This window comes from Meleagris gallopavo, chromosome 3 (genome assembly GCF_000146605.3).
Source record: "Meleagris gallopavo isolate NT-WF06-2002-E0010 breed Aviagen turkey brand Nicholas breeding stock chromosome 3, Turkey_5.1, whole genome shotgun sequence".
Lineage (NCBI taxonomy): Eukaryota > Metazoa > Chordata > Aves > Galliformes > Phasianidae > Meleagris > Meleagris gallopavo.
This window is the reverse complement of record NC_015013.2, coordinates 10,528,583-10,549,137: the sequence shown is the minus strand read 5'-3', so window position 1 is coordinate 10,549,137 and position 20,555 is coordinate 10,528,583. Positions and strand designations below refer to the sequence as shown.

At 42.2% G+C, this 20,555-nt stretch overlaps 1 protein-coding gene across 1 annotated transcript in view; it reads left to right on the top strand.

Moving 5' to 3' along the window:
- Nucleotides 1-20,555, top strand: part of BMP6 (bone morphogenetic protein 6) — an 83,910-nt gene that overhangs the window by 56,580 nt on the left and 6,775 nt on the right. The window contains exons 2-4 of the mRNA XM_010708455.2: nt 5,640-5,832; nt 17,142-17,290; nt 18,127-18,324. Coding sequence (XP_010706757.2) covers nt 5,640-5,832; nt 17,142-17,290; nt 18,127-18,324 — 540 coding nt within the window. The remainder of the gene's footprint in view (nt 1-5,639; nt 5,833-17,141; nt 17,291-18,126; nt 18,325-20,555) is intronic.

Below are 20,555 nucleotides of genomic sequence, written 5' to 3'. Positions count from 1 at the left end.
TTAATGATGGATTATTTTTCCGAATCATTCTTTTCTGGCACACACAACTGTGGAGCATAAAGCCAGGTTTTCATCGGACATAAGCTGGCGTTGCTCCACAGAAGTTAGTGGAGTAATTCCACTTTATATTGTGGTGGCCCAGATGTGATATTATAGCTGTTTCTAAGAAAGTGCCCTTTTGGAGTTCGTTGGCCTTGACTCTTATATTATTATTTTTAAGCTGTGTAGGCATTAACTTCCAATTGCATTACATTCATCTTAACAGAGCTAGACCACCTCAGCTGAACCCAGAGGGATAAACAGCAGGTGCAATATGAAATTCCACCTTGAGTATCTTGGCTTCTTGCTGCTGAAAAGCTGCTTTTATCGTGAAGTATGCAAGCAGTTGTAAATGTGAAAGTTTCACTATTTATACCCAGAGAGCTTCAGCTGGCTTCAGAATGAAGCTTGGTCTGTTCATGCTGTACTGCAGATCCAGGGGAGGTGTCTGAGAGGCTGAGGGCCCAGAGGAGGAAGGATCAGACTTTTGGAAGCCTGCAGTGTATGAGACTATCATTTGGAAGTGTGGGGAACACACGTGACATGGAGGATGGATCTGCCACCATGATCATGGCCATTGGAGCCTGATGTCCATCTGACATTGGTGTACATTGTGGTTTAGTGCAAGAGAGACAGCAGCAATCCTTTATCTCACTATTTCCAGCAGCTGTCTGTTCCTGTTGCTGCTTTACTGTTGCACCTGTGGTGCACTTGGTATGACTCAAGTCCTGTTCCCTGTTATCAAACAGAAAGTACTTGTGAAGCCTTTTACATTTCTAATCTTCCCATTGTAATAAGCTGAATGGGTATGTTGTACACTTTGGGCTGTACTGATCATTCTTCTTGTTCTATTTTACATAATATTGAGGAAATATTTCGTATCTTAGTAATAAAAGTCACTTTTAATCTGTCAGTTGGACTGTAGAAGCTGTGGTAATGCTTCAAGTATTTGTGACCTACCCTACAGCTTCATTGCTCCAGATATGATAAACGTTGTTTGCTTAATGTAGAAAGGGGTGAAATAAAATGGAGAAATTTTCTCTGATCTTTTTATGTTGCTATGGTGGCAAATCTCCTGTTAGTGGCTTTTCAGGGGCTTTCTTTACTAAAAAAGGGGTCATGGAGGCTGAGAAGAAATGGCAAGTAATATCTTTGTACTCAAATTTAATTCATGAATACTTGTGCAAAACTCATTGTGAAAAGTGATGAATGCTTGTTGCTTTTGCTGGATTGTGGTTCCAGTGGGCCTACAAAGCCAAGTCATAGTGAAGCACTTCGGGTGCAAAAGATTGTTCAGATATTTAATGGACGCAGAATGTTCCATCCCAAATAGTTGTGTCTTGTTCAGTTGTGACCCCTCTCTTTCTTTTTCCCCCTCCAAAGAGCCAGGTTGCCACTGAAATTATAATTATTTAGCAGATGATATATTATAAAAATGTTTGCTTTTGGAGCTGTATGTTTTATTATTTTTGGTTTGAGCTCCTAGAACAGGAGCTAAAGACTTTCTTAGGCCACCGTTGAGATTGTCACCTGAATACCTTACTTAACACTTCCTCAACATCTAAGAACTTAAAAAAAATACCAAATATTGTAATTCTTAGTACTGTTGTTCTGAAAGAAAACTGTGTTTACTCAGGAATGACAGTTGTCCTTTGTTTCTGCATTCTATTTACTTAAGAAAAGCAGAAAATTCCTACATGTGAGAAAAGTTTATCTCAATGACTGCCATCAGAATTAGATTTACTTTGGTCCAAGGTGTATGCAACTCATACAGTTGGAAGCAGGATGGCATCGTAACCAAAATAGATACATTGTGTTTTGTTTTTTTTAATTATTATTGTTATTCTTGTGCACTGCTTTTAAAGTAACTAGTACTCTAAGCAGTGTGTTATTTTTAAACCAAGAACATTTTGTTCTGAAATTGACTATTGCAAAACTAATTCAGAATATACAAAATTCAAAACCACAGTAACCCTAATTTTGACATTCTTGTCTTTCTAACTGCTCAACAATAGTGTTCTGTTTGTATAGGATTTAAAAATATTTGTAAAGGGGGATGTAAAGAGCTACTGGCAGGCTTCTCTGTTAACGCTTTGTGTGCACACATCCATTCTGCTTGGAATGACTTGTAACGAAAACTCCTAGGGTGCGTAGCTCAGACCCAACTCTGCTTGCAGTGTGTCTGCCTGAATCTGTAGCCTTTAAGGATCTTTTTCTACAGGAGAGTAAGAATGCTCAGAATAATAGCGTGAACCTGAGGTTTATATCACCCAGTTTATATCATGACCTGTTTTTGTCCCTATTTTTTGCCTGGCTTGTTCCTAATGTGCTGGCTGACAATGCGGATAGGTTATGGAATGCTCCTTGCATTCAGCCTGCAGGGCTTTGTGAAGCTGAGACTTGCATGCGTCCATTTTCAGCCAGAAATCAGCTTTGGATTTACCATCTCTCTGGTCAGACCAACCTGAACAAATTTGCGTGGAAAAAGATTGGAAAGAAGCTTGAGAAATGATTCCTTCTTTTTGCTGTGGTCTTGCACTTTGGCATGCGCTATCTGCATTTTGAATAATAGGTCATCTGATGTGATGTAATGCGATAGCAATACAAACCGGGTAATCCTGGGAACCAGCAGCTTGGATCTTCCCTTTCCAAAATTTACTGTTCTAAAACTTGACTTCTTTGTTAAAAATGAACTGTTTCCAGGGAATAAAAAGCCCCCAGAGAAGAACTGTTGGCATTTTATATTTTTAAGCTGTCTTGCTGAATGAAAACACTTGATTATGAACTTGATGGGGTGACAATGAGTATATAGAACTTAAATATCTCACCACTCCCACAAGGGAAAAAAAAAAGCACTCTCCATTGTATCATGGGAAGATACATAGCCAAAAAAACTTTCCAACTCATTAAACTTTTATACTCCCTTCATACAAACTTAATGTAGGTTTTATTTTTCCATCCCGTGATGATGTAGGGACACTTCTGAACATAGTTGAGAAAGACACCATCCACTTAGAGCCGTTCTGAATGTGCCTTTACTGTAACAGAAGAAGCTAAAATACTTAATCTGAAGGATTAAAAAAAGGCTTACTTGTTTGTGTGTTTCAGGTTGTTTATTCTGCCAGTCCTGATAACAAAATCAGTCTGAATGCTTCCTCTGTAATCAGTGTGGTCAGCTTCTCTGATTGTCAGAGGTGCTCACGCAAGGACGGGGGAAAGGAAGAAAGTTTTAAAAAAACAGGAAAATACTATTGTAAACATATCACACAAGTTATAATCTGGGAAAGGGTACTCAGAGTCAAACACCATACCTGCAGCTACTCTAGATGCTCTGCGGTGGGTGATTTGAGTGTTTTTTTGCCCCTTTTGTGGCTTGTGTTTGACTTTTGAGTAGAGGGGCAGATCTATATCCCATTTAAACTGCAATTTTAGAGCCTGCTGCCAGTACTGACAGTGTTCTTCCTTCCCCTTGTCCTCGTAGGTCTTTCTTTACCGTGTGTGGTGAGGTTGTTGCCCACTGTTCTTAGCCATGAGTCTGGGGAAAAGCAGCCTTTCTGTGATGCATTGTGCCCTTTCCTGCTGGCCATATGAAAAGGGACAAGGGTTTCAGCAGGTTGTTACACCCGCAAGCAAGGATGTTGTGAGTTCTAAATCGAGACTGGTTGCTTCATCCCTCCGTCTCTCCAAAACAGCTGGTGTAGACGTTCTCTCACCATTAATTACATCCTCTCATGTTGTAGCTGCAAGCAAGAGGCCAGGCTGGGCATGTTGTTCTGCTGTGGACAGCCAAACATGGCATCTGAATGGTTGGACCCTGGCAAGTTTCTGAAAATAAGTGACTACTCTCTTTCAGAATGCGTGCCCTGCATCGAGTCGTGGGGTCAACAGGCAGCTCTCCTTCCCCACAGTGGCCACATGAGTGACACCAACCAGTCCAACATTTCTAGGGTCACTACTGGCTAAAAGTGGCAGCAGATGCTCCCAGTGGCGGGTGAATTAATTGCTTGATGGTGTTGCGTCATTTGATTTGATGCAGTGACTGAGTATTACCACCTCCTTTCTGGAAGTCACAGAGTCCAGTCACCCACATCTTTCAGTCTTTTGACATCCAAACTGCCCAGATAACATTGTGAGAGTGCCAAAATTGGCATCGGGATCTGACTTGGCCAGTAATTTGTTTCACCCTGTGGCAGCTGCTAAGGCAGCACCTTGAGGCACGATGTCCCACAAAGTGCTTAGCAGAAGCCATGCGGAGGTGAAAGGATTTCCAGGCGAGCTTCAAAGAGAAGGATGTGACTAAGTGTCTCAGATGGAGCCAGGACGCTTGTCCAGCCAGATGAGGCAGCTCACACGAAAGGGCTGCCAGAGGAAAGGGAGAGGACACTGACGAAACTGAGACTGGGGGATGAAGAGGAACAGGCAGTTGGGAAAGGTAGAGAGGAAAATCTCTGTGGGCCACTTCCAGCAGCCAGTAGATACATCTGCTCTCAAGAAGGTCACCCATGAATAAAGCAATGAACGTCAAGTGCGTAGGCCATCATTCCTGGCCCCGCCACAAGCGGGATACGTCGATCTGCTTGTGACTCAGTATGCTGTCTGTAAAATGGGGACTGCAGCTTACCTCATAGGGTGTTGTGAGGGTAGTCTTAGGAACACTATTGCACTTTGATGCATCAAAGAGGAAAAGAAAGCAACAAAAAGTGAGCACAACACTGAAGTGAAAAGGAATCTATGCTTCCATCACTGCCTTCCCTGAGTTTGATCATGTTCCTAGTGACAGTGTAATGGTGACTTATTCATCACTGATGTATAATGCCTCAGTTACATGGGTGGGAATGATTTTTTGGGTTTAGTTTTTCTTTTCCCTTGGGCCCTCAAAGATATAGTTATGTGTGTTTATATAATGTGTTAATGTTTTAAGCAATTTCTAACAGAAAACTAGAAGAAATATTGAGCAATTAATCGAATTCAATCTATAACTAGTTGCAGTCAAATGATACAAGCTTGGGATGAGAAGTAGAATTTGCAAAGGGCACCCAAAACAGAGAAAATGCAAATCCTCAGACCAGGAGAAGGAGGGTTTCTGGTTTGCACCTGAAACTCTGTACGTGACAGCTTATCCGAGGAGGTCTGAGGCCAGGGAGGATGACTGCAGAAAAGATGATCCCTCCTTGGTTCTCTCAGGCTCAAATAAGCTCCTGCAAAAGGAAGGGGCACCCAAGTGTTTGGTTGGCCTTAGCCCTTAAGAGGAATGCCACATTAATCATACTCAAATCACAAGGAGGTCTCATGTCTAAAGCACAAACCTGGGAGATCATAGCTTCAGAGTTCTTGTGGATTTAATCAGGAGAAAAATGCATGGTCATATTTCACTAATCAAAGAAAGAAAAGCAGAAATCTCAAACAGGCTAGATTCATCTTTTCCAAGTCTGTGTTTGAAAGGCCTTAGTTGCATAATCTTTCCTGGCACATACCAAGGCTGTGTGTGGAGAATAAATATGATTCCTGTTTTCTTGAAGGAACAGGTGGCAGCTTGTGGAGTCCATTTTTTGTTAAGTTTTATTCACGGTTCATTTTTGTCTTTCCTTTCCCATCTGCAGTTGAGTACGACAAGGAGTTCACCCCTCACCAGCAGCACCACAAGGAGTTCAAGTTCAATTTGTCTCAGATTCCTGAAGGCGAGGCTGTCACAGCTGCCGAGTTTCGGATCTACAAGGACTGCGTTGTGGAGAGCTTTAAAAACCAAACTTTCCTTATCAGCATCTACCAAGTGCTGCAGGAACATCCAAACAGGTAGGCCATCACCTCCTGTCCTGGGGAGGGATGATGCCAGAAGGAACGCTCAATGGGACTAAGTTTTGTGCACATGAAAAGGATGTGTTGCTGCACAGTACTTCCCTTGTGGGAAATGGGCATACTAGGTTACAAAATGGGCCTCAGCCGAGAAAGTCCATGGTGTGACCTTTTTGATAGCAGTACCAAGAGCAAGAATCTGGTGCGAGGCCGCAGAATTTTAAACCACAGACATTATGTTCTGGCATTGCTCATGCATACTGAAATACATGTATCCCATTTCATCTTGATACTACCTGAATAAAAATCATAGCCATTTTACAAATTACAAGTGATTAGTGCAATCTTGACCTACTCTCCACTAGACCAACTCTAAAACAAATAAGGCAAAAGAAGGTTCAACATGCTGACCACAAGTACAAAACCACTCATGGGCTTTCAGTGGTGATGTGATAGGCAAAAGTGAGAGGTAGAAAGAGTGACACAAAAATCCAAAGAAGAGTAAACTGGTTGATTAATTTTAAAATGGTAATATTTCCGATGAAGGAACTATGCAAGGTAAAGAAAGATGGAGATGCGTGGTCAATGGTGTCAGTGCTGTGGTACAAAGATATTTCACTAGTACTGGTGAAGCATGTCAGGACTATAACTGTTACTCTACTGCAGAGTTAAAAAAAAAAAATCAGGGACAGCAGTGTTTAAAATAAATCTCCATCTCTTTTCTGTGAAGGTTTTCTAGATGTTTTCCTTTCTGGTCCATCTTTTTCTAGCCTTGCCAGTGGATTTAGGGGATTTGTTTTTGATGAAGAGCTGTTATGAGGGCAACATCAAGCAGCTAACTGTTATTCTGTGGGGGGTGTGGCCTTTGGGAAAACAGAGAGAAATATTACACGTGTTAGTGAAGAACGTGTTTTGAGGGACACTGTTCCCTTTGTGAGTAGGCTGGAGTGTTTTCTGGGGTAACATTACCTCAGTGCCACTTGAAGAAGAGAAGGAAGTCAGATGGTCATGCACATTCCATAGATGTTATCTGCATTGTTCATCCATGGGGAAAAAAATAATTGTGAATGTTGGCTTGTTTTAGATTTCACGTAGACAGACCCCATCTCTGGATCTGGGGAAAAATCTCTGCCAAGTGTTGATGGAAGTGGTAGATAAGCTGTTTAGTGATGATCAGCAAAGTAGAGCACAGAGTAGGTCAGGCCTGTCTCCTTTAAAGAGAAATGATGACTTTTATGTGTTCATAGCAATATTTTAGAGTAACCTGAACAAGCAAGTAATACACTGCAAGAAAGAGAATAAATCACAGGATAGACAAACCTTACTAACAAATTCATGACATCTTTGTTAGGAAGTTAGCTCTTAGTTCTGTATACAGGAATGATGCTGGCACCATTGAGCAACATGCCATAAACTTGCAAAAAGCACATTGTGCAGTGAAGTTGCAGTTCATGTCCCTTGGAAAGAAGTGCTTCAGCCTTCATGTGTGCTGGGCAGAGCTGGCTGCGAAAGACCTTTGCATGTAATGAGCAGCTTCTTGGATGCTGGTCTCCAAACTAGACTCAGTGGGAAGCTGGTGAGTGTATCATTTCTTTCATGATAAATAAACTGATCCTCCTTCCTCCTGCTGTTTGACATGCTATTGGGACTGGAAATAGTGAGGTAGCTTCGTCTAGGTCCAGACTGCCAGCAGCTCACCATCCTTCCTGCCATGGGCACACTATGAACTGCTGACCTAGAGATGAGTGTCTGTAGTTCATTACTGACCTCTGACTCATCCAGTCTCTCCAGGCTCCCTTTTTGTTTCTCTTTCTCCTTTATTTATTTATTTTTGCTGGTGGGAAGGAGGGATTTATTTGGCTGAAGGAACTCGTGATTTGGGTGAGTCTGCAGGACTTGTCACACCATCTGTGAATCAAGAGTGGCAAAATGCGGCTCGTTGATTCATGCAGTTGTGAAAAGGAGGTGACCTTCTTCACATGTTATCCTTTCAGCCCAAAGGACCGTATCGTGTTTATATTAAAGATACAAACACATGTGAAAACATGCTTGTGTATAAATGTGTACACACATAGGAATTCTCTGTACGTATCTGTAAATAGAAGTATATATATTAATCAACCTCTCAGTATTAAAATATGCAGGTGGTAAAAGACATCTAGGGTATTAGAAGCAGCTTACCCTCAGCGTTGCCTTCAGTGTAAGTTCTGACTCTGTTAGCTGCTGTTCCTGCTGGAGATTCAAATATACAGCCACACTGGTGATGTGGGTAGGCTATGGATGATAAACATTCTTGAGAACAAATAGTAAAAAATCATAGTTGTTTGCTAATAGCTTTTAGTAAGGGGAAAAAATCTTTTCGGTGGTTTGTTTTGCCTCAGATTCTTCTAGGATGCCTAAAAGAGTTGTATTCTATGAGTAGCTTTTGTTTTTCTCATCAGTTCACTTGCTTTTACTGGGGAAGTGAACTAATTTGGTATGTAGGGTTTTCTTTTCCTGCTGAAAGCTGTAGAAGGTTAAAAAAAAAACCCTAACACTATTTTTTGAAGGAACTTGCTAAATATTTGTAAGGCTTCTGTTGCATTTTAGTGGACATCTTATGAGCCAAAAAATAACAGCTGCCTTTGACTTAAAAAAAATATTGTGTCACACTTCCTTTAGACTAATAGTTTGAATAACAGCCTGATATTTCCTGACATACGATGATATTTTATTGCATAAAGAAGAGTCTGTACTGATCTTGAAGTTTAACTCGTGAGCTAGCAGGTGACATATAAGGAGTTGAAGTAGCAACTTCCTTCATCTTGTTCTGTTGGCAAATATTCCTTCTGCTTAGGAAAGTTCACCTCTGAAGGCCACAGAAAATGGTGTTCAGACAGTGTTGACAGTCTCAACAGAAAGTTCAAAGGCACCATCGTAATCGTGGCTTTTATGAGGTTAACAGTTGCCTGTGACAATTATTTGTAGATACTAAAATACTTTTGGTTGCAAACAACTCTTACCAGGGCATCTGGTATAAATGGATTTTAACCTCCTCATAAAGGTAGTGTGCACCACTGAGGGAAAAAAATGTAAATGAAAAAAACTTTTCCATTCCTCTCAAAGAAATGAGTTTGCAAGGGTAGGAGATCTGTAAAGAGGAAGATTCAGTATATCCAAATTATCACCTGAGCATGGAAGTATCCCTTTGCTTAGATGAAGTTTAAGGGAGTGGCTGAGTTCAGAATTCCTTAAACAAAAAAACCAAGAAGATAATCTGGGGAATAACAGCGTCAGCGTATGACTCCAATCCAAATGTGGGCTCTGTTTAGCAGAATCACAGGGCATTGCTGGTAACTCCCTAGGGCACAGCATGTTGGCTACAAGCAAAGCAAAACCTGAGACTTAAAATCTCTACCTTCTGCTGAATTATCAAACTTATTTTTGCCAGCATAGGCAAGGCTAAAAGAAAAGATTATATGCAGCCATTTGAGACGGTCTCCTAGGTAGGGGTGTGTACAGAAAGAGTGTGGATGCTCAGAGATCAATGCTTATTGAAACAGCAGGAAACCTTCAGGGAGCAACTTGGCACTCTCCATGTTAAAAGCAATCAGAAATATGAAAGCGATACTCACGGAGTCTCCAGGCAATGAAACACACATTGTGGACAGTGTGGTCTGAGCACATTCTCTCTTCAAAAAGAAAACATTTTTAATACTGACTCACTTGTGTCAGTAATATTTTCATCTCCCCATTCCTTCCACCCTTTCGTAAGGTTAAAAAAATAGTGCCTGGAAACTAAGCTTTTGTTTTATAACCAAGCCACGGCTCGCAGCCGCATTCTGTCGTAGCACAAACTGCTGGAGATGCCAGTGGGATGTTGCAGAGAGATGAATGAAACCTTCAGGATAGGTCAGCTGTTGGTTGTGTGGATTTCTGACTGCGGAGTGGAGATGAGCATGGCAGTGCTGGGGTGGCTTCTGGTTTACTCTGAGTGGGATGGCTTTGGGGATCGAGATAGACTGTGGCCTCTTTGAAAGCTGGGGTGCGATTTTTTCTTCTTCTCCCTATTTTTTTTTTCCTTCCGTTGGCATGCGTAGAAAGTGGGGACATGATGCTTGTCCCTCTTGGGCTAAGCACGGCCTTGTTTCTGAGGTGAAGAACTGGTTTTGTGGAAGACCAGCAAAGCCCTCTGTGACTTTCAATAGCTTTTGGATTGGATTGCTATGTAAGTGAGACCTTTGCAAGGGAAAGGAGGAAATTAGTTTGTCTCTGGAAACAGATCATTAATTTTTTCTCCTTTCTCGATTTTTCCTCGCTCTCACTCAGCGAGGTGTCAGGTCAGGAGCAGGGAGGGAAGGCACTCTGTGGCTGATCAAAGATGTTAGTCCTCAGATTGGATCATCAGTGTGTTTTCAAGTGTAAATATCCTGTTAATGCAGACCTCGCAACACTCCCCCACTGTCTAAACAACCGATCTATGAAAAACACAGAGGCCTGTGCTAGTGATCAAAGGCAGATACCATACCTTAATGGCCAGCGTTTATTAAACAGTTTCATTTGCACCTGGAATGAAATATGAGAACTTGAGAAAGATTCCTCCGATGTGATGAGACACATGTGGACGTCAGGGTGCCCTCCCCAGCCAGTGTCTCAAGAGCACGTTCTTCTGCTGAGCACAGCTCTGGAAGGGTTAAGGTTGTCATCACTTTTTAGCTGCCTGTTACGGCGGTAATAAAGTCTTCCTCTTTGCAACAGGATATTTATACAAATATGATCCGAGCTTCTAATCTAAAGGGCAAAATGATTTGCCGGCAGTGTTTATAGTTTAAAAAATAAATAACTGTCCTCAACTGGATTTGGGACTGGGTTGTGTAACACAGATGACAAAGCCAGCATCAATCTGTTTCAAGTTAGGGTCAGGTTTGTATACAGTGTGCATATATTTGTATATGATAGAGCTGTTTCCATGATGCTATAGAGAAGTGTCTGTCAGCATTTCAGTTCAACTCCCACTGTGTGTATGCAATTTGTTGTGTTGTCGGGTAGTTGTTTTTAGTAGTTCAAAAGTCACAGTTATTCTGGATGAGACTTAACAGTTCCATAACCAGATGGCTTTTTCTGCTAAAACTAAAGAATGCTACGTAAGCGCCTTGTTTCTCTTACATACATTTACACTCTCCTCCATGGCTCAGAAATGCTGAGTAGTAGTACTGTTAACCATCATTACAACTAGAATGTCCCTCTAGCGTCCGTAAATCATTGTCAAGGAAATAAGAAATATGTGTCCTTTCCATCTGATCTGGGCTGATTTCTTTTTTTTCACTGTTGTTGTGGGTAAAGTGTTCATTCCTGAGAGCTGTGAAGCTCACAACCTGAATACGCTGGATGTGAGGAAACACCTTTGAACTCAAATATCAGTGCTGGCTTTGCTGGGATTGGTCACGGACATGTAGACTGAGCTTTCCCCACTATTGGGCTGGGGGAGCCACGTCCAGCAGCCAGCTCAAGGTTTCTCACCTCTTTGCCAGGTGCAGCCTTAAAACCCCTCTGCTCTTCCAGTGAGTCTACAGAAGTTAACCCCACACCCCTGCAGACTTTACCTGCAGGGGCAATTGCAGTGACACAGGACAGCCTTTTCAGCTCTTGGGAGCTTTTATCAGACAAAGCAGTGGTGGTATGAGCAGTGTGAAGCCCAGCTGACCTGCCTGTCCCTTCAGACGCGTTCCTGCACTCCGTTCTGTGCATTTCCCTTCAAATTAGTACCCAGTTGTTGGCTTCCTATTTAGTTCTGGAAGTAGCTTCATTTCTAGGCTGAAACCATCTAATATTTTCTTTCTCATTTCTAAAAACTTTTTATAGGATGGGCACATCCTTTCCCCTGGCCCAGAGGTGGCATAGCTTCTTCAAGTCAGTTAAACAGAGTCTTTCTTCTTTTTCCTATAACGATAGAGACTGCCTTTGCTTTCCATGACAGCTTGTTGCAGGTGCAGGCATTTCCTTGCCTGAAGCTCTGTGCATGAATGAGCGTTGATGGATGAGATTTTCTATGGTGCTTTTAAATCTCTGGAGTAATGATCATTTAAACATGCAAAGTTGTTAGGACTTTATATAGTATCTGTTGGCAGTGCCTTATGCTGTATGAGCTTCACATACAACTTGTTCTATAAATAATAACATTTTTTAAGAGCTTATGGACTTGCATCTTTTGAAAGATGGTGGATCTACAGTTTTGGAAGGGCTGTGATTTCCAGGTTTGATTCTATTTAGAGCTCCATTCAACTCTGTAAGAACTGTAAGAGTGCAGTTATTTGTCGCTAGTTGATAAGAGCAAATAATCTTCATAGTTTGCTATGTGCAGAATCATTTTTATAGAGAGGCAGTGTCTGTTCAAACTAAAGACTCATATCCAGAGGGAGTCAGAAGAAAATAGTATTTACTAAGTGTGTTAATTAAAATGTAAATCCCATACATTTCTGTTCAAAATGCCCTTTTGAGAAACTGCTGTTAGGCAGTCTAGACTATTATGTCAACTTGTCTTTGAAGAAAAGTAAACAAAAAGGTTCAGATGAGGAAAGTTTTAGAGATTTAAAGTAATTAATGCTTTGGTAAATGGCTGTTGATGCGTAACAATCCTTTAAACACCTGTGTAATTGCTAGCTTTGAAGTTGGGCCAAAAATGTTGTTCTGAGCTCTGTAATTAAAATAAGAGATCTTTAACTTGGTCATTTTGAAGGTGAGAGTTCTGTTTATTCTCACTGTCTCCCTGGTAAAACTCCTGCCTTCTCAGGGAAAAAAGGCCAGGGAGGGTGGGAAAGTAGAAAATTTAGCTCAACATATGCGTCTTTATAGTTAGCTTTTTATAGCTTTGGTGTTTTTGGTGTAGCAAAGTTCCATGTTGTAATGTGCAGCCAAAACAGAGAAATTACTTTAATGGGAATGTTTCACTAAGTATAGTTACTTAGATTAATCACTTGACCTGGTTACTAATTTGACTAAATTCTAATCTAATTAGTGTTCAATTAAAGAGAATTAACACCCAGAGACGTTTTCTTGAAAGGTTTACACAGAGGTTTAAGTTAACAAAATATTTTTCTTATGGGGGGAAAAAGCACTGAAATTAAATGCAAGCTGTTTCTCCTGTAAGTGCCCTGAGTGCATGGTTGGGATGCCAGTTTTAAGAATAGTAGCAATATCTGATATTTATATCTGACAAATCATATTACTCTCTGTGGACACTGGAGCTAAATCCTGCCTTCTGAATCACACAGGTTCCGTAAACTGTGTACTTCCTTCTGTTTATTGCAGCCACTTGTGATTGCTTTGTTGACCTTAGCTTCTCAGTCCTCCTCCAGAGTCTTCTGAAGGCCATGGAAAGACTTCCATTTCTTTCCTGGGACTTGAGACAGTATCTTGGGTCCTGATCCTGGACAGAATGATCCTAGTTTGAGTTAGGAATCCTTAGCTTGCATCTTCCTCTGTGGAGACCACAGTTGCAGCTTGTCAGCACTTGAAGGGATTACAGGAGGGGGACTGACTTTAAATGGCTTTAAACTAAAAGAGACAAAATTAGGCGAGATGATAGGAAGAAATTCTTTACACAGAGCATGGTGAGGTGCTGGCGCAGCTGCCCAGAGAAGTGTGGTGCCCCATCCCTGGAGGCTCAAGGCCAGGTTGGATGGCACCCTGAGCAGCCTGAGCTGGTGGGGAGCAGCCCTGCCCATGGCACAGAATGGGAGCTGGGTGGGCTTTAAGGTCCCTCCCAACCAAAGCCGTTCTATGATTAATGTCTCCTGTCTTGTCTCAGGAAGGTTTTTCAGCTCATAGGCTTAGTTCCTTTTGTTTGTCTTTAATAATATATATCATGCCTGCAGCACCCTCATAATGGAAGTCGTTAATTAAACTTATCCAGATGGTTAGGCAGACTGAAAATATAAGTGAGACTGTTGAGCACTGTAGTAACAGTAAAATGTAACAATAGTTGCCTAAAAACCCTGAGGCAGGTTTAGGCAGAGAAGATTTACCTTCTCGTCCACTCTTAAGATTTTGCCTTGAATATGGACATTTGCTTGTGTACAGCACTCTTCAACATGGTGTCTGCATTCTTCCCAAACTATTTTCTTCTTGACCTGGCTATAAGGGGAAATTTGTGGCATTGTTTAGTGCAGACAAGAAGCTGATGCATATACCAGTGGGGGCAGACTGTCTCCACTAGGTTTAGTTGCCATTTTCAGATGTTGTTTTTCCTTTATCCAGCAGCATCCTTCACTTGCAGGAGACCTCTGCTTGTCTGCTGTGTGTGGGCTCCAACTTTTGAAACTGGTAAGGTCAGAGTATGGACCCAGTAAGCAAAAACAAGAGAACAAAAGTGGTCCCTGCCAAAGTCAGCCTAGAGACCAGAATCAGGAATGGGAGTAAGGCTATGCAGCAGCAATAGCTCTTACACTTCCCTCCCTTCTTTTGCAGTCCTAGTAGGAGAGGACTGGAATAAAATGTTCTCTGTGGTCTTTAGAAAGCAGAATTTGAGGAAAAAAACAGGGAAAAAAAAAAAAAAAAAAGATGAGCAAAGGCAGTTAGGTGGCTGCATTTCCATGTGAATGTATTAGGAGCAAGATGAGGAGTATGGGATTCACATCACTGAAGCCTGCCTTTCTGTTGGCAGCTATGTTGCCACAAATGGCAGCAGTTGCAGGTTGTTCCCCTCTGTAAGCCATCCCTACGGGAAGGTTCCAGTGGTTTCCCACATAATTCTAGAAGCAGAGGAATGCCAAGTCACAATGTTTTGTTGGTGAGGTTCAAGTAACAAACATTAACTGAAAAAAGACTGAGGCAGAAAATATGAGCATGTTACATGCTAATATCTATCCGGTATGCGTGGTATCTGCAGTACCTGAATCTGCATGGCTTCATCCAGCCAAGCAGGGCAAAAGACAGCTGAATGGAGGAACTGACTAAAAAACAGTCCTGTATTTATTAACTCTTTATTTTTAAAAATTATTAACTGGATTGGAAAGACCACTTGTCCCTTTTTCTGCATTTAATGAATGAATTTAAATTTGCCCAGAGACAGTGTGAAATACTGGGCTGAAGTGGAGCATTCTCATTTGGTAGCACTGTACCTTGGTCAGACGGTTTGCTTATTGTATTTTTGGAGGACACTGAGATGGAGAAGACCCAATGGAAGACAAATCTGTAATGATGGAGGAAAAAAAGTGTGATTTGGTAGAAAGAAGAGCTACATTTAGGCATGAGAATTCATTGATGTAAATACACCCGAGGAAGTGACTGGGTACTCTGCAGTTCAGCAGCATGAATATAAGGATTATAGTGAATCACAAGGCGGTCATGAGTTAACAGCGTGGGTTTTGTGAAAAAGCCAAAATACTATTCTGTGGTATGCAAGTAGAAGTACAGTCTCTGAGGCACGTGAAGATTATCCCTCCACTGTGCTCTGGATCCGTCGGACCTTGATCAAAGCTGGGTCTATAAAATAGCAATGAGAATAGTTGAGTCTAGAAAACATGACTTGCAAGGAGAGACTGGAGACTTGATATTGTTATGAGAAAAGATTTTTATGTCGTTTTAGTTAGAAATTGTAGATAAAATAGCGAACAAAACAGAAGCATATTGGACTTCCTGGAAAGATGGTAAAGTTCTAGAGACTAGAAATCTGTGAGATCAGGTCAGGCAAATATCTCACAGGAGTGACGTGGATGTAGTTGATCCTGCTGGAAGTTCAGTGGATGAATGACATTTGGTCTTCTCTGGCTTTATAGGTCTGTGATAGCCAAGTACCTTTACAAACTGCAAGGCAATGGGAATTTGCCCAAGGAGGTTGTGGATGCTCCCTCCATGGAGGCATTCAGTGCCAGGCTGGATGGGGCTTTGAGCAATCTGATCTAGAGGGAAGTGTCCCTGCCTATAGCAGGGAGATGGAACTAGTTGATTTTAAGGGTTCCTTCCAATCCAAACCATTCTGTGATTGTGTGTGTGTTTCTGTGAATTAAGGTCTAAGCCTCCTCTTTACATTTTTGCAGAGTTGACTAATTCCATACGCTTGAGTATTCGTGAAGGCCTATATAGGGTTTGATCTTACAGGGCTCCAAGCAGCTTTGCAGCCAGAGCTGTTTGATTTGGGATAGATGCACTGACCACTCGCTGCAGTTGGAGGGGAAGGTCAGAGTCATCCCTGAACCCTCTTTCCGTTAGAGGAGCGGTGGCAAAGACTCCTGTGGGAAAGGCTGCTGAGTCAACCACAGAGTGCGGCTACCAGCAAGGCAGAGGAAGGCCTCCACGTTGTAAAAATAGCCGCACGAGGAGCCCTAATATACTTAAGTGCTTATTTTTCCATGTGTGATGTCATGTAAACCAAGCTGCTGGGCAGTATGACATAGCAGTTGGCCAAAAATAAAATGTAACTCAATCAAAACTTCTTTTTTTCTGAAGTTAACCTTTGATGGGTGGAAGGGATAGGTACTCTGTTTTTTCAGTGAGTTATTGTTAGAAAAAAAATTCCACAGGGGCATAGGCAAGTGAAGATGAGACTGGTGCCTTATATCTACTTTGTGATGCTGATCCCCTGTTAAGGACAGGAATCATTACTTTCTTATACAGAAAAGTCATGCGTGTAATATGTATACAGGATTTCTCTGGGTCCTTCTACAGTTGATTTCATTGAGCTGAATTTTTGGGCTTGCTTGATCCTGCAGAAAAGGCATTGATAGCATTTGAAGCTGAAACCCAGGAAGGAGAGCCAGTACCAATATCCTTGGAACAACCCTCTCTAATCCATGTTTCTAAACCATAGCAAAAAGTTTTTATGGGCCATATGGTAGTTCATCTTGTTTCAGTTTTTGATGCTTGGCGTATTGCTTGATTTTTTTAATTTTATTTTTGTCAATTGTGGTAGATCTGCTTTGTGGAAGTTGGGCTGAAACCACTAAAACCCTTTCAAAAAAGTTATTGAATGCCTGGAAGTGCTGGTAATTTGACTGCTATCCTGCCAGGGCTAGAATTACTCTCTTCAGGAAGAAGAGTGGCTTATGAATATCTTGCTGATGGAGAAACGCCCAGACCTAAGGACTGAGATTCCTTTTCTTCCAGCCTAGAAAACAGTGGAAAAAACTTTGCAATCTTGTTTCACATGCAGAAGCATGTGCATGGTGTGGAAGAACTCTGGATACAAACAGGCAGAGTTTGGGGGTTGTTTTTCAATAGCTGTAAATATTTCTTTTAATGATTTCTGCTTTTGTTTCCCCCAGCACTATAAGAGCAAAAGCTAGTGGAGAAAAACCCAGATATCACTATCTTGTCATTACTCATCTTTGCAGAGCCTCTGACCTGTTTCTGCTGGATACACGGGCAGTATGGGCTTCGGAGGAGGGCTGGTTGGAGTTTGATGTCACTGCCACCAGTAACATGTGGGTGATGAATCCTCAGCACAACATGGGACTCCAGCTGAGCGTGGTGACCCGCGACGGTAGGTCATGGATCAGTTAATGCAAGTTCATCTCACAAGCCTTTTGGATGCTGTCTGGAAGTGGTGTTAACGGCGTCCAGTTGTAATGTTGGGAATGAGCAACCAACCTGCCTTTGTGGGCTGGTGAAGGCAGCTGAAATGATAGCATTTCACAGAAAATTTGAAAGGTGGAAAAGGAGAGAAGAGTCTGCAAGGGAATATGAAATTGGGTTTTAGAGGATAAGCAGTGGGGACAGAGAAGATCTAGGTGAGCACAAGATGACAAAAAAAGACAACAACATCTTATTTCTACAGGAACAAACCTCTAATTATGTTTTCTTTTTGTCACTTCATCTTAGAGTTTGGTATGCTTGTGGGGTCAAATGAGACCAGAAGGATTGTCCACTCTATTCCCTGAGGAAATGTTAGTGGCTCCCCAAATGTGCTGAGGGCCCGTTCCTGAGCTCTGAGCAATACACCTTGTTTCTTTGCCCTCTGCTTTCTTCAAAGATCTCCTAAACCCATTTCTGCACCTTGTATTTCACCGGCAGCAGAATAATGTCCTGAGACAATCAGGCTTTGTGTTTTATGTATCTTTCTCTATACCTATTTAAGGCCTAAAATGGAGTAGAAGTACCACAAGAGTCCAAAGAGCTGAGTGCCACGATGGAGCCTCTTGTCTTGGGTGGACAGGTTGCTGTTGTAAAAGTGTCAGTAGGTTATAGTGGCAGAAGGGAAGCAATAGAAGAGAAACAGCATGATCAAGAAGAGAAGAAATAGTGCTTCTGGGGATGCCACAGCTCTGGAAATAGCAATCCAACTGCACAATTTCTCTAACTCTCCTGTTTGATTTGAAGGTTTCAGTGTAAACCCTAGAGAAGCAGGCCTTATAGGGCGAGATGGCCCTTATGACAAGCAGCCTTTCATGGTGGCGTTCTTCAAAGTGAGTGAAGTCCACGTCCGGACTACGAGGTCAGCGACAAACAGGCGCAGGCAGCAAAATCGAAACCGCTCCACTCAGGCTCAGGATGTTTCCAGGGTGTCAACTGTCACAGGTAATCACGGAAAGCCCTTTCTGGCTGGGAACTGGGGTCGCTTCTTAGGATGTTTCTTTTTGCATTGATGTACAAAAGCAAGAAAGGAGATCTGAAGTGGGATGCTGCTCTTTGAGGGTGCAGGTTGCATCTGCAGTATAATGGGAGAAGGAATCTCATGTAAGGAGTCTTTCAGGAGTCCTCAAATCTAGGCTGGAATGCAGACCATCTGTGAAATCACAGACACTGAATTCAGTTTTTGCCTAGAATCACACCATGCGAAATACCAAATTTACAAGACTCGATCTTGGTGTACACTGAGATCTAGCATACTGCACATATGCATTTCCAGCAGGATCTTCTCTTGGTTTTCTTTGGAAAAGCTAGTAGAATAACACAAGATTTATTTTTTTCCCCCCAAAGGGAACAGCCATGTAAATGGTGATGTATGTTTTCAAGTGTGCAAGCAGACTTGCTTGTTTGCTGTGGAAAGTTTGCACATTGCAGGTGTTGTACAACAACCTTAGGAGTGCTGTTACGTGATGGTGGGACAGCTCTGAAATTCTGACAGAAACTGAGAAAGTCCTGCTGTGTACGTCTTGTCTGCTTTCCAGCTGCTCTGCCTTATATCACAGTGCTGCAGTCCTTCATTCATCGTGTACCTTCTTTCCTCTCAAACATTTCAGCTCATTCCAAGCTACTTGATTAATTTGCCTATGCTGCCCCCTTCTTTTCTAATAGAATCTCTGCTTTTCCAGCACCTATAAATGACTATACCCCCAGGAAGAGAGGTGATTGCCTTTTGTCGGTGTACCTTCAGACCCAGCATGGGGAGATGAGCCAGCATGGCCAAAACTGCAGTGAGAATCCTTTGGCTGTGTTAGAATCATAGAATCATAGAATCACCAAGGTTGGAAAAGACCTAAAAGATCATCCAGTCCAACCGTTCACCTATTACCAATAGCTCCCACTAAACCTTCTCTAGCATGCTTGGACAGTGGGCAGGCTGCACCCATTGTGGCACTGCACATGCTGGCAGGGTGCAGGTATGGCTGCCAGCGGTGCTGTGCTGGAGGCTTTGTCCTCTGGGGCTGGCAGGAGAGCTGGGGAAAGTGGGCTGGGAGGAGACACAGGGAGCCAGCATCCATCTGCCATGCTATCCCATTGCATTTTGTTGGGGTTAGTGGCTGAGTAACCTCCCTGCCCAGAGCATAGGTACTGTTTATCCATGTAGGCACTCGCTTCAGAGTTAGAATAGGCTCCAGTTTCTCCTTAACTCCATAAGCTTTGCAGTGCTGAAAACAAATTTTGAGTACTATTAAATTAAAAGATATAGCTCAAAGCTCCAGAGGGAAAATATATATTGGGCCAAAGGGCCATTTTTACATTGCTGCCTTCTTTACTACACCAGGCATCAGATTATAAAAGTATAAAAAGACAAAAAGGGAAAAAACGTAGCTGGCTGTTCTGTGGTCTCAAGTGCTTTTTTGAGCTCTCATGGCTCAAAGAAGCTTTAATTTAAAACTTGGAATTTGGCAGTTCAGTCATCAACAAGGTATAGTTGAGCCTCTGTGGATTTAAGGCGGGGAAAAGGAGGAGAATTTGATGTTAAGATGTATGTTTGTTTGGTTTCTGTGTTTAGAAAAGAGAGACTGTCAGCTTATTTTCCTTTCTAAGTGTGACACTCTCAGAGTCTGTTCTCCTTAAAAAGTGGTCAATTTAATAGTTTGAGAGGCACCGGGCATCCTGAGCAGGGATGACTCCATGAACTAATGTGCATTTTTAGCATTGATGAGAAGATCCACTCTTTTTTAGTTGAGTGGATTCCTGTGTCCATGCTCCACCAATGCAAGCAGGACAGGGGAAGCATTTGCAATGGGACAAAGAAGGATATGGGTCCAGAAGTTACCCTGACAGTCATTTCACTCCTGGGGGTGCACAGATGCATTAGGATCCAAGGCAGGCACAGTACCATGTGCACAACTTCCTCTTCCCTTGCATCTTGCATCTCATCAGATGTTTGGTGCATGCTTGTCCTTCAGCAGGGATTGACACCATCTATCAGGGCTTGAAGGCAGTTTCTCTCCTGGACAGTCTAGCAGCTGGCTGGAGCTGGTGCTTTTTTGTGGATTGAACCTTCCCTCCGTTAGTGAACACTTGGTTTGTTGGTTGGGTTTTTTTTTTGCTTCATTCCAAAAGTGAACCCCTTTTCCAAACGATGCTGTAATTTAGGTCATGGTAGTACTTAAAAA